Here is a 15,140-nt window from a genome sequence, read left to right on the forward strand (position 1 = left end):
GAGTTCCCATTCTCCGAGAAAGACTTCTCCCCTCCCGGCGGACTTCTCCCCTCCCGGCCGGTTTCCTTTCCCCCTCTGTTCCCATTCTCCAAGAAGGACTTCTCCCCTCCCGGCCGGTTTCCTTTCCCCCTCTGTTCCCATTCTCCGAGAAAGACGTTTTCCCTCCCGGCCGGTTTCCTTTCCCCCTCTGTTCCCATTCTCCGAGAAACACTTCTCCCCTCCCATCCGGTTTCCTTTCCCCCTCTGTTCCCATTCTTCGAGAAACACTTCTCCCCTCCCGTCCGTTTTCCTTTCCCCCTCTGTTCCCATTCTCTGAGAAAGACGTTTCCCCTCTCGACCGGTTTTCTCTCCTTGTTCTCTCCCAGTCACTACTACCGCGTATATTTGGGTTCCAAACCCTAACCCAAAATAGGAGTGTCGCTGCTTCTTCTTCGTGATTTATCGTGCTTGACAAGTTCTCTCTCTCTCTCTCTCTCTCTCTCTCTCTGAGTAGTAGTTTCATGCTAGTTTAGAAGCTACTCTCTGGTTGCTATATAATCTGTATAGAAGCATGTATGTGGGAACTGGTGGACTCTCTGGTTGCTATTAATTTTTTTTCTTCTTTATCTACTTTGTGTCAATGCCACGCATCTAGAAGTTGTTCAAGTTGTTCATGGTGTATCTAAGTAACTTGGATCTTAATTAGCTTTAGAAGGATTAATAGCAGGATGTTAATCCCTACGACTTGCTGGATGAATAAACTAATACCATGTATATGGTATCGGGATCTTCCTCAATAGATATGGAACTAATAGTCTTGGTTTTAGTTGATTTTATGAGGTGAGAGGGTTAAGATTTGTTCACTTTTCACCCACTCTGTTTTAGTTTTAATGAAATCGGGATGCAATATTTGGGGGTTTCAAGTTATCTTTGGGTTAAGTGTTCATCCTTACCCCCAAAATACTCTAAGCCTCAAAAAGTGAAAATAGAAACCCAAGTCTATTTTAATCATTTTTTTTATATGAACTGGTTTAATCATTTTAGGTGTACAGCATGCAGTATGTTAAGAAGTACTATAATATATAGTAGCCATTAAGTCATTTTCTTGGCTTGGAAGGAGGACACTGTTTAAGTCTTGAAGGGCCTGTGTCTCACTTTTCATGTGTGAACAAATGTCTTGAACACTTGCTCCTGTTCTTAACCTATGCTTGAAGCCACCCATATCCACTCTGTTTCCAACCAATTGTGTCCCACTAAGCAGGCACATGATTCCTATTATTTCATGAAATTATTCATGAAACAACCTGATTAGAGTTTGTGTTTAAAGTAGTTCCATTTGTAAACATTTCAGAAAAGTAGTTCCATTTCCATTTTACCTGATGTATAGTTGTTGCCAATGTTTTTTGCTCTTTGCATGTAATGCAGATGCGGTTCCTTAATTCATTTGCTTTTTCAGTTAAATCTTGTTGAAAACTCATCTTGGGTGGAAGCGTAAAATCCATCTGCATGGTAATTGCTTTGAAAATATATGAGAAATGAAGCTTTAAAAACCATAAAGTAGAAAGTGGAGTAGGATTTGTAAAATTGTAGTTTTTTTCCTTCTTGAAAATTTTATTGTTTCATGGGAAGCACAGTGAAATAATCCCAATTATGAGTTAAAATAGCCTTGTCAAATCTGGGAGAATAACCAATGCTTCTCAAACTGTTTGGTCCTAAGTCCTGGAGACAGAATAACCAATGCCTTTTATATTCCAGTCATAAATATGATTAAATCTATTAAAACCTTTGATCCTTTTTTGCAAATATTGACCTCCACACATATGCAGAAAAGCCCATGTATGATCTTCCTCTTATAATAGAAGTAGTGGGGCAGGACCAACTTAGAAGATTAATGCTAGTTTTCATTAAATAGTTAACTTGTTGTAACTTCATGCATTATCTTGTTTCCAATATAAGTTCACTAATCTGCACAAACACTCCAACACTCCACCTCTCTTCTCTAAAAAAAGGAGTCTAAACCCCAACAGACCATAGTGAATGAAAACCAATTTTTTTTAGCAACAGTTTACTCCCACCTCACAGTGGGAACATGTCTGAACCAGAAAAGGTTGCATCGTCAGCTTCTTCATCTGAACTCACTATTCATACTTTGAGAAACAACCCAATGTGCACTTATGGGTCACCTGCTTCACTTAGAACATCAAATACACCAAGGAACCCAGGTCGAGCATTCTTTGGATGTTCAAAGTACAATAAGAAGGTACTTTTATTTTTTATTCAGTTCTTGTCATATTTCTTGTACGCATTTTGGTTTGACTAAATGTTGTGATATTGTTACATTTACAATATGATTCTGGGAATATACAGGGGTTACCCCACTGCGACTATTTCAAATGGGCAGATAGTGATCAGGCAAGCGAAAATGAACTGATGAAAATATTTGGTGAGATGTGTCGGAAGGAAGAAGAGCTTAGGAAAGTGCAGGTAGAGCTTCGAAATTTTGAGAAAGAGGTTCGAAAAAGAGAGGAAGACGTCCAGAAAAGAGAGGAAGAAGTTCGAACTTGGATGCAAGAGGCTCGAACTTGGATGGAAGAGGTACGAAAAATACATGGCAAAATTGTCAAGCGGGACTCGGGAGTCCGGTGTGAACGTCCACATCTGCGTATTTATTGGGCGATCCCTATATTACTTTATTTATACTTGACTTGATCACAGTGACTTATTGGACAGCATCTAATTGTATAAATCTGCCCACTAGTGAATCTGGAATTTATTTAGAAGTACTATAAATGTTTAGGTCCTTTTGGAACATGTGGGACAACACTTTTGATTAAAAGCCTTTGATTGTATATATTGACAAGTATCGGTTTAGGCTTTAGAATTGCATCCGGCCATTTTTTATGTTCATGTAGTACTATAAATGCATTTGCCTTGTTTGAATGTTCCTGGATCCATAATTGTTTTTATGGATGTGAGCCTTTGATGTTGTGCCTGTTTTGTTTGAAAAAAGCATAAAAGGGAGCTGACTTGTCTATATGATTGGGAGACAATGTACCCATCAAATCTGGAAGAAACCTTTAGGTAGCATTAATGAAGTGGCTAGTTACTAACATGTGCAGTTTTGCTGCCCAGAAAACATTATTTGTGTCATTAAAGGCAATTCCATCACGAACGTGGCCTATGAGTCCTTGATCAACCATAATCTTGTATGAGTGAGAGTGCAACCTGGGCAATTGTAGCATTCGGCTGGTCAAGTAAAAAGCCGTTACTCTCTAACTACAAATACAACCTCAAAATTTCGGCTACAAATACAACAAACAACCTTAATTGTACACCTTAACTAAAACCACAAGTAAAACCTGCATTACTCTCTAACTACAAGGGGTAATTACAAATCTGAAACAGAATTTCGGCTCAACCATAAATATCATGGTTTTATAACCTGTGTTGGAATTTTTGGCTTTTCAATTAAAGCAATTGTCATTCATATATTATGATCCATCATACGGTGAATACATGCTACTTTCCAGATTTGCTAAAAAAGCAGGAAGCAATACAACAAAACCATATTAGCCCCTCACTTCCAAAAATTCCAACAAAAAATAATTACAACGTGTGCAGCTTTCACCACCCATAAATAATTACAACACATACGCTTTCACCGCCCATCAAAAAATAATTACATCTTCTCAATACCAACCATACAACAAAAACATTTGTACATCTAAAGTTGGGCATTTACAAAGAGTGGATCCACTAAAATTCTCCCTTTACATAATGACCCTATAACTGTACACCGAGCTGCTCGAATTCAATGTCGTTCAAGCCTACAGCTTCCTAATTTTGTACAAAACTCCCATGAAGCTACCCATTTTCGAACTGAAAGCAAAGCAAACCAAATCTACTAGATTAACATGCATGTACACACACCCCATTAGAAAGTGATTTATTTTTCCCCATAACTAAGCTAAATTAGAAATAATATTGGATTTCATCAACATTCAAGATACAAACCACGTCAAGTGACTTATTGCCACGGTTGTGGCCCAGGCGTGCTATCCGGCTGGCTTCCATCCATCTTAAGTTGCATCTGTGAACATAACATAACAGTTAAAAATCTTTGAAGCAGTTGAGGTAGTCGATGCAACATTTCCTAAGTATGACATCATTAAAGAAGACGGTTTACACTTTCTTGAGTCTCATTCACTGCAAAGCCTAACTCGGTGACACTCATGTCCAACACTTCAGATGTATTTTGATGCGGCTAACAATACATAATCAAAATATTAGATAGCACACATCTTCATTCTATATAGAAGAATTAAAACAGCATCTTAAAAGCATTAATGGGAATTGTCCTAGCATTATAACAGCGTATGTAACCTGAACGAGGTTCAAGTGTTGTGTCCCAACATCTGTTTGCTGAAATAGTGACCTACAAGTGGAGAGGGATTCGCCTTCTATTCCATGCGGCTACAAAGAAAAAAATAAAAAATTTAAAAAAATATTACTCAAAAAATCTCGACTACCTAAAATGTTCATAACCAAGGGGGGCAACTATATACTTGTTTTCGTTTTCCTTTCTGACTTTGCTTCTTCGTCGTGGGTTTAACCCTCTCAACCATTGATTTTTTCCTCAGAGATGGCGGTCTGCCTTTTCCCTTAACTACCAGGGGACTCAATACTTTCTTAGAACTCCCACCTTCTATTCCCTCGACATTTGTAACTGCAACCTTCAAGGGCGGCTTAGCGGTGCTGTATGCTATGTTCATTGCATCTAACTAAACTACCATGTCCTCAGTATGCTCATCACATGAAGCAGCATTTGTGGCTACTTCGTAGCATTTCTTGATGATACGGGAACACCTTTTAACTTCAGGCCTCTGATCAACCATGTCATAACTACTTCGTATAAGAGTGTATGTCCTTTTAATATCTTTCCGCCATCGATCTAGTATATACTTTTCTGGCACTGAACGGACTTTGTTAACTCTCATAATGGCTAATATATGTCTACACAATATGCCTCTCATCTCGAACAAGGCACATGAACACTTCACCTCGCACTCCGCCTCATTAAAGTATACCTTGTGGGTCACCTCCTTGATGAAACCATCAACATCCACTTCATCTTTTACAAGGTATGTTGCAATTACCCCATCCTTTCGGTGTAAAGTGAAAAGAGTTGCAAGCATCCCTATGATTTCTTTTTTAACTTCTCTAAATTTGTTGCAAGTGTAGATATTCTGAAATATCTTCTCAAGTGAAGAGGGAGAGACAACAGGAATAGTGACGTTGAATAATTGGAAGTCCGACGCATTTTCATTCTCAATCTTCTTCCTCAGCGCATTATCGAACTGATCAACAAACTCTTTTAAGTTTGTTTTGGCATGAACATATCCATCAAAAAAAGCATTCATGCTTTTGCTTCGTTGGGTTGTACTCATTCCCGCCCAGAAAACATCTTTCATGAATACTGGAGCCCAACACATACGCTCAGCATATAAGCTCTTCAACCAAATATTCTCTTGCAAGTTGTACTTGGAAATTAACACATCCCAAGAACTCTCAAAGTCCTGTATTGTTTGAGAGTCATACACACAGTTGAGCAACTTAGATTTCAACCCTGTTTTGTATGCACCATGTGCACCTAGCTTCTCAGATAATTTTTTCAATATGTGCCATAAGCAGAACCAGTGTCGGCAATTTGGAAAGACCAGCGCAATTGCATTTTTCATGGCTCTGTCCTGATCCGTGATAATAGCCTTTGGAGCTTCACCATCCATACAGTTCAACCAAGTCTGAAATAACCAAGTAAACGTTTCAGTATCCTCACTGGATATTAAACCTGCCCCCAACAGAATTGACTAGCCATGGTGGTTGACACCAACAAACAGTGCAAACGGCATCCCATATCTGTTTGTCAAATACGTCGTGTCGAACGTGACGACATCACCAAAATATTTGTAGGCTGCCCTACTTCGTGCATCCGCCCAAAATACATTCTTCAATCGTCCATCATCGTCCATATCCATTAATGAAAAGAATCCATCATTCTTATATTGCATCCTGGCAAAATACTCACAGAGGGCTCCAGCACCTCCTTTCCCAAGTCGAAGATGCCGTGCCTTGTCTATATAATTCCGACAATCTTTTTCATTGAATGGTAAGTTTTCAAACCCACCTGCTTCTTGAACAAGAGAGCCGAAACTCTTGTTCATTCTAATCCCAGCTTGATCATTTATATCTAACACTCTTTTAACAGATTCACTCACTTCTCTATTGCAGCAAAAGAATCTCGACTTTTGGGGACTTAAGCCGTGATTATGGTGATTGTACACACTCGACACCTTCAACACCCTTTTTTCTAACGTAGCATTTATCCTAACCTTACAGTCAGTCTTTGAAGTCGGACGTGGCCTAATGACATTTGACGTATGATTCCGAGCCTTCCCACCACGGGCACAACCCAATGTCACATATCTAAGGCTCCCATCCTCAAGTCTGTGACTCTTTTGTGTCATTACCCCGAAACAGCACTGTTGCCCATATCTTTTATAATAACCAAGTAACTCCTCCTCAGAATTAAACACCATATCCAATTTCGGCTCCTCAACGATATCATTCCCGTCGGTATGCACAGTATCAACCCCCTTGGTATGAACAATATCGACCCCCTCGATATGCACAGTATCGACCCCCTCGGTATGAACAGTATCGCCTAACTCGATATGCACAGTATCAATACCATGGGGCGTAGAGGCAGGCATGGCATCTTCACTTTCATCAACATTACTTGAACTTGCGGAGTGTAAATCAATCGGAGGGCTAAGTGATGAATATGTTGGAGGTCGTGGGTTTCCCTGCAGTTTGCACCCAATGAAGCAATTAAATCGATTACAACCATGATAAAAAAGTAGTGCGACGGTTTAATGAGTAAAGTTATCACCTGACTAGTCCATGTATATGGGTTGGTATCAGGACGATCCAGAAAGGGTGGTGGTAACCACGAATACCCCAATGGTGGATGGTGCCCATGCATATAGTTTGAGAAATCCATTACAAAGGGCAAAATTGGTATCACCTAACATAACCAATGTCAGTGGATTGTGTCAATTGTTCCGGAATTACATGCAAAACCATTAAAAATGAGGCTATGAAAACAAACAAAATAAAGTACATACATTATTATAACAAAAGCCAATCCGGAGATTTAACAAGAACATCACCTGGGTTGGTAGATTGGTTGATGGAATAGCAAGAGGAGGTGTTGACCCGAGTAGATTGAATGGTCTTGGTATCATTTATGGAACAAAACCATTCATTATAATTAACTCAAAGTGAAAAAGCAGTGTTAATCAATGAATACCTGGGTGGGTGGATTTGAGGAAGCATCTGTGGTCATCGGTGTTATAGGAGACGCATGCTCATTTCCTTTCTCCATCTAATGAAAATTTTACAACATTATAAATCATCTTTTATAAATTACACCAGCCTTTATCCTTAGTAACTATTAATAATAAACATGTTGGTGACATGTGAGCTAGTTTGGGTAATTGTAGCGAATCCTACCTCCACGGTTGTAATAATGATGTTTCAATAATTAAATCTGAAACATCTTTACTCAGATTGTGCATTACCGAAATAATCAAGTAAAGTATGCTAGTGTATTAAAAAACCATATATTTTTATTAAACCCATATATTAAAAATTATACCACAAAGAAATTAGTGGTAGGTATACTATGATTTGATTAAAAAGCCCAATTGTCCTGTGGGCTGTGAATCTCAACAAAAGCATAGATTAATTCTTCCATGCACCCAACTCCCAATTAATAATCCACACATAAGCACATGATTAGCTTTCTCAACTGATCAGATTTAAATGAACTTACACTTAATATTTTCAATACATCCTAACCAGAATTAATGATCTATATATAGGAAGATGCATGGTGGTAACTCTTGATGACAAGTAAAATCTGAATATAGGTTATATATGTAGTTATATAGTTGTCCAAAATTGAATAATTACATCTAATCACTTTCTTGAGTCAAAAAATCCAATACTTCTTAATTTCTTGCATACTAGATTAAAAATTATATGCACACGGTCACAATCAAATTATACAACAGACCTCCTTAGATGCCTAATATAATAGTTGGTTATGTGTGTACTTTTTAAGCCAATACTTTTCATCCATTTGTACTCTCAATACTAAGCACAAATACTTTTCGTTCCTTTTTTTTTCTTTCTTAACTTCTTTTTTTTTGTGGCAACCAAGACAGTCAATTTGGGAGATTTTAGCTACTTACAATTCAAAAGCAACAAAAACTAGTATTTCGTTTATCTTCAGCAACAAAAATGATCAAAGTTACATTCTTTTTTCAAATAAACATGAAAACTATAAATGTCGAAAATATTACCTTTTCAGGAAGCCGGTTTGATCAAGTGAGAGCCAGGATCGAGTTTCTGTCTCCTTTTTTTTTTTTTTTTTTTTTTAGGACAGCAGAGGTGGTCGCAGAGGTGGTCGCAGAGGCCGGAGCAGGTGGTCGCAGACCATGGAGGTGCTGCATGGTTGTTGCGTATTTCGTGCGAGAGGTGCGGGAGGGAGATGCGAAATGGCAGGGGAGATGTTTTCCCTCTTTTTCTGTCTTTTTTTTTTTTTATAGGACGGCAGAGGTGGTGGAGGAGGTCAGAGCAGGTGGTCACGAAGGACGGAGGTGCTGCGTGGTCGTTGGGTATTTCATGCTGGAGGTGCGGGAGCAAGACGCGAAATGGCAGGGGAGATGTTTTCCCTCTTTTTCTGTCTTTTTTTTTTTTTTTTTTTTTTTTTTTTTTATAGGATGGCAGAGGTGGTGGAGGAAGCCGGAGTAGGTGGTCGTGGAGGACGGAGGTGCTGCATGGTCCTCGCGTATTTCGAGCGGGAGCTACGGGAGGGAGACGCGAAATGGGCAGATAGAGTTTTTCCTCTTTTTCTGCCTCTTTTTTTTTTTTTTAAATTTGACCTGCCACGTCAGCAAGTGGTGTGCAAATTGGTGCGCAATCTGCCTATACGGAGAAGAACTCTATAATAAAATCTATTACAACGTTAAAAAAATCAAAACACTAATTAGCTTTTAGTATAGCTGGTGCGAAAATTTTTCATATTAGCAATGTATTGAATGAATAAAAAATAAAGCTCTGTGTGTTTTGCACCACTGCTGATGGTCTCAAGTTCTCAACCAACCTGTATCAAAGGAAGCATATAGGGGCTCGATGTGCTGGAGAGTTGGAGACATCTATGATGCCTACGTTAATGTTTAGAAAGGAAAAATATAAAATATTTATGGTCATCCAAAGTTACCTTTAATCGCCTCTCATTTTCAATTATATAGGCAATGATGAATATCGTATAACTACATGATCCTCTCTAATGATTTCGAGTGTGCTAAATATCAGTCCTGAATAGGCAGTTGTCTTGGAAGGAATTATCACTTTGGACGAGTATCTTAGATGGCTATCTTTTTTAGGAAGTTTCAAGATCTAATCGACAATTATATCATTAATCCGCAATTAATAGAGTTCGGATTCCCTAGTGGCATCCTGAAGGATCTCCCAAGAAAGCTAGAACTTCAAGCCAGAGCATCCCTCCATGCTTCGAGGGTATCATTGGTTTGCGACAACTACCGAGGCAAACCTAGATATGGTGAGGAGTTCCTACAAGACGCTCGATCCTATTGTCTTGGAAGTGCTTGGATCCTGCCATGAGATTGTTGACTCAAACGAATATGTTGAAAATGTCACATTGTATACCACTATATTCTTGAACGGGTTGCGGCTTCCTTTTTGCTGCCCCATATGGGATGTTTTAGATTATTTGGCCTTGGCTCCTTTGCAACTCTATCCCAATACTTGGAGGATCCTACTATCATGTTGTGTGGTATGGTGCTTAGTTTTGGGAGCCGACAGTGAGGATTACCCTAACTTGATTTCCAGGAAGTTCTTCTGTACTCACAGGGTACGGTGCCAAGACGATATCTGTGTAGTTTCCATTCCTAGACTAACTATAGGATAGCACACCTGGAACCTCGCTTCTCTTGTGTCAAGGACTGGTTTAAGAAATTCTTTTCTCCTTTGGTCATAATTGGGAATATCCTGTTGGCAACGCTGCTCACCAGAAGTTCCCTATTCATGTCATGTGGAGAGTTGTTCCTGATGACGATGAGTTTTCCATGGTTCTTTCCGACCAAGAGCAAGCTCGCTTAAAGAAGGTTTACTCCTAGGTTGAACAACACCAATAAAAAGTTTGGATTGACACCCTTTTGACTAAGGTGAACATTGACTACTTCTTGGTGATACTGAACTTGTCACATGTCAATGGTTGTCACTTCTTGAGGGAACCGTTCATTTCTCGTGGCCAGAAGAGGCCTTTCGATACTTTGTCGGAGGAAAAAGAAAGAAACCTAGCATGGAGGATGAGACTATTTGTGAACTGAAGGGGGTTCATGATTGCTTGGGGCCCGAGCTGGAGATTTCCCACCCGTCTAGTAGTTCCAATCATTCACAACGAACTCAATTGTCGTCAGGTGTTTGGAGGTCAACTCAGCGTGAGTTGCCTAGTTTGGATAGCCCTGATGATATTTTAGAACAAGCAGAATTTAATCTAGCTGCAGCGTTGGACTTTGCGTTGTCTTCACCATCTTTGGTTCTTAATCCTACCTTATTAGGAGGTCGAAAATACGTCGAGCCTCCTAGTTAGGATGATGTAGAGGTAGAGATGGCCTTCTATAAGACTTTCCTCTAGCCTGTCTCAAGTGATCTTCATAGTTCTATCCCTGGTGTGCCTTTTGAGAACTTTGGGAATATGCCCATGGCATTGAGTAAACTTGGCTCAAGCAAGTGAAGTGGCTACCAGGGCGCCTTCCCAACTAGCCGAGGATATTTCTTGGGTGACATTGATGGTAGAGCTCATACTCCATATTCCAATTCTTCCACCATTTTCGATGGTGAGATTCCAGTCCTTTTTGTTGACCTATAGGGTTTGGCTCATGAAGATCCCTTGCATCTAAGAGGGGATAGGATCTCGATACCTTCGTCGCCCTTTAGCATTCTTTAAGGCAAGAGGATTCTTTGCCAATAATCTTAGAGGACACAGCCTCCCAAATTCTTTTGTTAGGTGGAGACAAGCCATCAAACAAGTAGAGATCTGACATTTTTGAGGGCTTAACCCTTCCACCTCAGCCTCATTCTTCCTCTTTGCCATACCCATTTGGGCAACTAGGAGGCTTGAGGGGCACACTTCCTCTGGATTGCTCGGACCCTCTAAGCCACACCCTTTTGGGTTTGCTCCACGTGCCAATGATGCTAGGGCAGAGTCTGTCTACGAAATTGCTAGTCGGCTTAAGAGCTTTCTTTCTTCGGTAAACTTCCTCAATGTTTGCTTTTAGCCTGTTCTCCTTTATTATTCATCTAATGATCGGTTTGCCTTTGTGTATTAGGGGGTTGATTCACTAGCTACTTGGATTGTTGATGGTCGGGCTAAACTAGAAGATGAGGTTTGCATTTTGTGGTCCTTTTCATTCCAAACTCACTGAGAGGTTGTCTAGGGTTCGTTATCTATGTGTGCTATATGGCAGCCACCGGGGCTCCTCCCAGGCCATTGACGATGGCTGGTCGACAGTGTTCTTTTGCTGATTTGGTGGCCTATTCGCCGCAGCCGTTATTTGAAATTGAGGTTCTTTTTGGTCCTACAAAAATTATTAATGGTGAAATCTATGTTTTGTTCTCCAGGGAAGAAGTCGAGAAATTTGTTGCTCCTTTTATATATTCAATGGTCCTTAAATTTTTAAGGCAGCGTCCGTCCTTAGATGCAATCCAAGTGTTCATCAGAAATCGTTGGGGTCTGCGTTCGCAACCAATGGTTTCCGCCATAAGAAAGCCTCGAAATGTCTTCATGCGTCTTTCAAATGAGGCTAATTTTGTGAAGGCATTGTCGAGGGAGATTACTGATGTGGATGGTGTTCCTTACCAAGGGTTCTATTGGCATCTAGGTTTTAATGAGGATACAGAGCCTTCTTTGGTGCCGGTGTGCATTTTCATTCCTGGATTACCACCAAATTATTACTATGAATCTTTTTTTAGGAATATCACCTCCCCTTTGGGGCGTTGTGATAATGCCACCAAATGCGCGACGAGAACCGATGGGGCAAGGATCTGTTTGGAATTAGATGCGGCAAGGGAACCAATCAGGAGGATTTGGATTGGAAATCCTCACCATGCTTCAAGTTTCTATATTGAGGTTGAATATGAGACTCTCCCTACATTTTGTTTAAGATGTTGTACTCAGGGGCATAATTTGAAGACGTGTAAATGGAAGGGAGGTGTTACTTAGGTGGTTGATTGCAAACTAAAGGGGCTTCAAAGGGAAACAGAGAAGCCAATGAATATTTGGAAGCCTAAGCCATCTGTGCAAGACATGCCTACAAAGGTATTGAATCTTGATTCTGTGCCTAATGATAAGTCGATGCCTAATCCGATAAATATGGAGGTTTTTCAGTCTCCTGAATTGCTTGTAAATGATGCTGTTATTGGTGTGTTGGTGGTTGAGAATGTAGATAGTGATATGGCTGGTCTTAGTCATTCCAAAACGCAGAGCTATATTGTAGAATGTGTTGATACAGAGTTAATGGTGGTTGGTGGTCAGGATCTGAAGATATTGGAAGTGGGTAAAGATTTAAATAGCATGGTGGATACTTGGTCTCATGAATTGCCTGCTAATGTCTCTTTTGTCAATGTGTTGGTGGCTGAAAATGTGGATAGAAATATGGATCGTCCTAATTCTTCAAAAGAGCATAACTCTAGTGTAGACATTGCTGATATTGCAGTAGTGGTGATGGAGTTTGGTCTTGTACCTAATGATAAGTCGATGCCTAATCCATAAAATATGAAGGTTTCTCGGTCTCCTGAATTGCCTGTCAATGACGCTGTTGTTTGTGTGTTGGTGATACAACCACGTAACATGGTGGTGATTGAGGAGTTAGTTGAGAATGTGGTAGAGGATGGGGTGCTACTTGATAACACAGAAGATCAACTTATGATGGAGTCTCTAGCTAATGTGATTCTGATCGATAGGGTGGAGTTACAACCTGATGGAGTTGTTGAAAAATATGCCTTTGAGCCCAATGAAGAAATGGCAGAGCATTTGTGTAAAAATAAAGATTACCCCTTGGATGGTGATGCTATAAAAGTTAAGAATGTAACTAAGGGTGGAAGAATTCTTAGAAGCTCATCTTAGGTTCCCAGCAAGCCTGCTCGGATGGATTTATGATGTGTCAACATCTGTTTTGGAACATCCATAGGATTCGATTGTCACAGAGAAGACTTTGTAAGTTGGTGAGAAAGTTACAGGTAAACTTTATTATGTTGGCTGAACCTTTTGTTGATGATAGTAATTTGGAAGGTTTGAAAAATAATTTGAAGTTTGAACATGATCTTTCTAATCAAAGTGTTGGTGGAAAATTATGATAGTTATGGAGGGATGGTTTAGAGGTTTTTGATTAGTCAGAGTGCTCAGCATGTGTCTATTTTGTTGAAGGTTGATTCACGCTTTGTTGTGGCCTTTGTGGCTTACGCAAAATGTAACCATATGGATAGGAGAGATCTCTGGAGGCTATTATAGTTGGATGTAGTGCAATGTACACCTTGGCTATGTCTTGGTGATTTTAACATTGTTTGTAGGATGATGAACGTAGTGGTGGTAGACCTCGGTTGAGAATTGCAATGGATGAGTTCAATGATTTTATTGAGGCTTGTGGGTTAACTGAAATGAAATCAGTGGGGAGCAAGTTTTCCTGGTGTAATGGGCAGAGAGGCTTGGCTAGAAGTTGGTTGAAACTGGATAGATGCCCTATTAAATTGCTATGGACTTGTTACCTGATGCTTATTGTAATTATTTGCCTCATTCGACTTCAAATCATTCACCAATGTCCTTTGTATTAAAGTCTCTAGTATGTCGATACGAGTTTCTTTCGTTTAAGTTCCAACAAATGTGGGTGTTAGAGAGATTGTTAAAGAAACTTGGTAGGTTCCAGTTGCTACTGTGGGTCTCTTTCGGCTAGCTTTTAAATTGAAAAAGTTGAAAGTGGTATTAAAGGATTGGAGTTGGAGAATTTTTGGACACACTGAGACTAATATTCGTGATTTGGAAAAGCAAATAGAAAGACTTGAAGATCAGTTGCAAGCTAGCTTTTTTTGAAGAGGTTGAGACAGTATTATTAGTTGCCAAGGAAAGAGCTTGCAGTTTGGCTTCTCAGAGAGGAGACTCGTCTTTCACAACAGGCTAAACTTAGTTGGATGGAGAAGGGTGAGGCATTCACTCAGTTTTTTAGAATGTTTGTTTATGTGAATAAGCCAATTGTGCAGGAAATGCGACTCCGAGATGGTTCTTGTTTGAATTCCTCGGAAGCTATTCATGCTGGTGCTGTGGATTTCTTGAGTGACTTCCTTAAGGCAAGACCAAAGAAGGATCCCCTGAATTTATCATTGTTTGTGCAAAATGTTGTTTTGAAGGAGGACAACTATATTCTTCTTCAGCTCCCTTCGATCCACGAGGTGAAACAGGCTATGTTTTCTATTCTGACGAGTAGTAGTCCAGGTCCAGATGGCTTTGGTTCTGGGTTCTATTATTCGTGTTGGGATATTATGGAGTCTGATGTGGTGGCAGCAGTTAGGGAGTTTTTCAGTGGCTCCCCTCTACTCAAATTTTACTTGGCTTATTATATTGTGTTAATTCTGAAAGTGAAAAATCCATCTGGGTTTGACAAATTTAGACCCATAAGTTTGTACTCCGTGATCTATAAGGTTTTTTCTAAAATTTTGGTTTGTAGATTGTCGCCTATTTTAAATAAGATTATTTCTTCGGAGTAGGGTGCTTTTTTGCATGGAAGAATTATATTTGAAAATATTACTCTAGCCCAAGAGATGATACATTTGATGAACCAGCAGGTTCATCAAATGTATTGGAAAAGCTGCGTGTCTCCTGGTAGCATTTCATGATTTGTATAGGATTTTTTCACATAATTGAGCTTGATTTGTAATGTCTGAAAGGTCACTCTTTTTTGACCACAGACATTACTGCTAAAATCTATAAACTGTCCAACAGGCAACAGCTTAGTAACAAG

General features: G+C 39.7%; 2 protein-coding genes across 2 annotated transcripts; one reads left to right on the forward strand and one right to left on the reverse strand.

Moving 5' to 3' along the window:
* Window positions 1-61: 61 nt before the first annotated feature.
* Window positions 62-2,857, forward strand: LOC122275996. The gene is made up of 2 exons (XM_043085399.1): window positions 62-2,239; window positions 2,347-2,857. The coding sequence occupies exons 1-2, from the start codon at window positions 2,069-2,071 to the stop codon at window positions 2,686-2,688; spliced, it is 513 nt and encodes a 170-aa protein (XP_042941333.1). The 5' UTR covers window positions 62-2,068; the 3' UTR covers window positions 2,689-2,857.
* A 1,903-nt stretch (window positions 2,858-4,760) lies between these two features.
* On the reverse strand, window positions 4,761-7,423 carry LOC122277039 (protein FAR1-RELATED SEQUENCE 5-like). The gene is made up of 4 exons (XM_043086922.1): window positions 7,349-7,423; window positions 6,929-7,063; window positions 5,871-6,842; window positions 4,761-5,780 (listed from the first exon to the last, which is right to left on the reverse strand). The coding sequence occupies exons 1-4, from the start codon at window positions 7,421-7,423 to the stop codon at window positions 4,761-4,763; spliced, it is 2,202 nt and encodes a 733-aa protein (XP_042942856.1).
* Window positions 7,424-15,140: the final 7,717 nt, after the last annotated feature.

Source organism: Carya illinoinensis, chromosome 9 (assembly GCF_018687715.1).
Source record: "Carya illinoinensis cultivar Pawnee chromosome 9, C.illinoinensisPawnee_v1, whole genome shotgun sequence".
Classification (NCBI taxonomy): Eukaryota; Viridiplantae; Streptophyta; class Magnoliopsida; order Fagales; family Juglandaceae; genus Carya; species Carya illinoinensis.

Coding starts and splice junctions, on each gene's coding strand:
- LOC122275996 (XM_043085399.1), top strand. CDS start 2,069: ATGTCTGAACCAGAAAAGGTTGCATCGTCAGCTTCTTCATCTGAACTC. Junction 2,240..2,346: donor GTTCAAAGTACAATAAGAAG/GTACTTTTATTT, acceptor GGGAATATACAG/GGGTTACCCCACTGCGACTA.
- LOC122277039 (XM_043086922.1), bottom strand. CDS start 7,423: ATGGAGAAAGGAAATGAGCATGCGTCTCCTATAACACCGATGACCACA. Junction 7,064..7,348: donor CCTCAAATCCACCCACCCAG/GTATTCATTGAT, acceptor TGGTTATGTTAG/GTGATACCAATTTTGCCCTT. Junction 6,843..6,928: donor CATATACATGGACTAGTCAG/GTGATAACTTTA, acceptor TGCAAACTGCAG/GGAAACCCACGACCTCCAAC.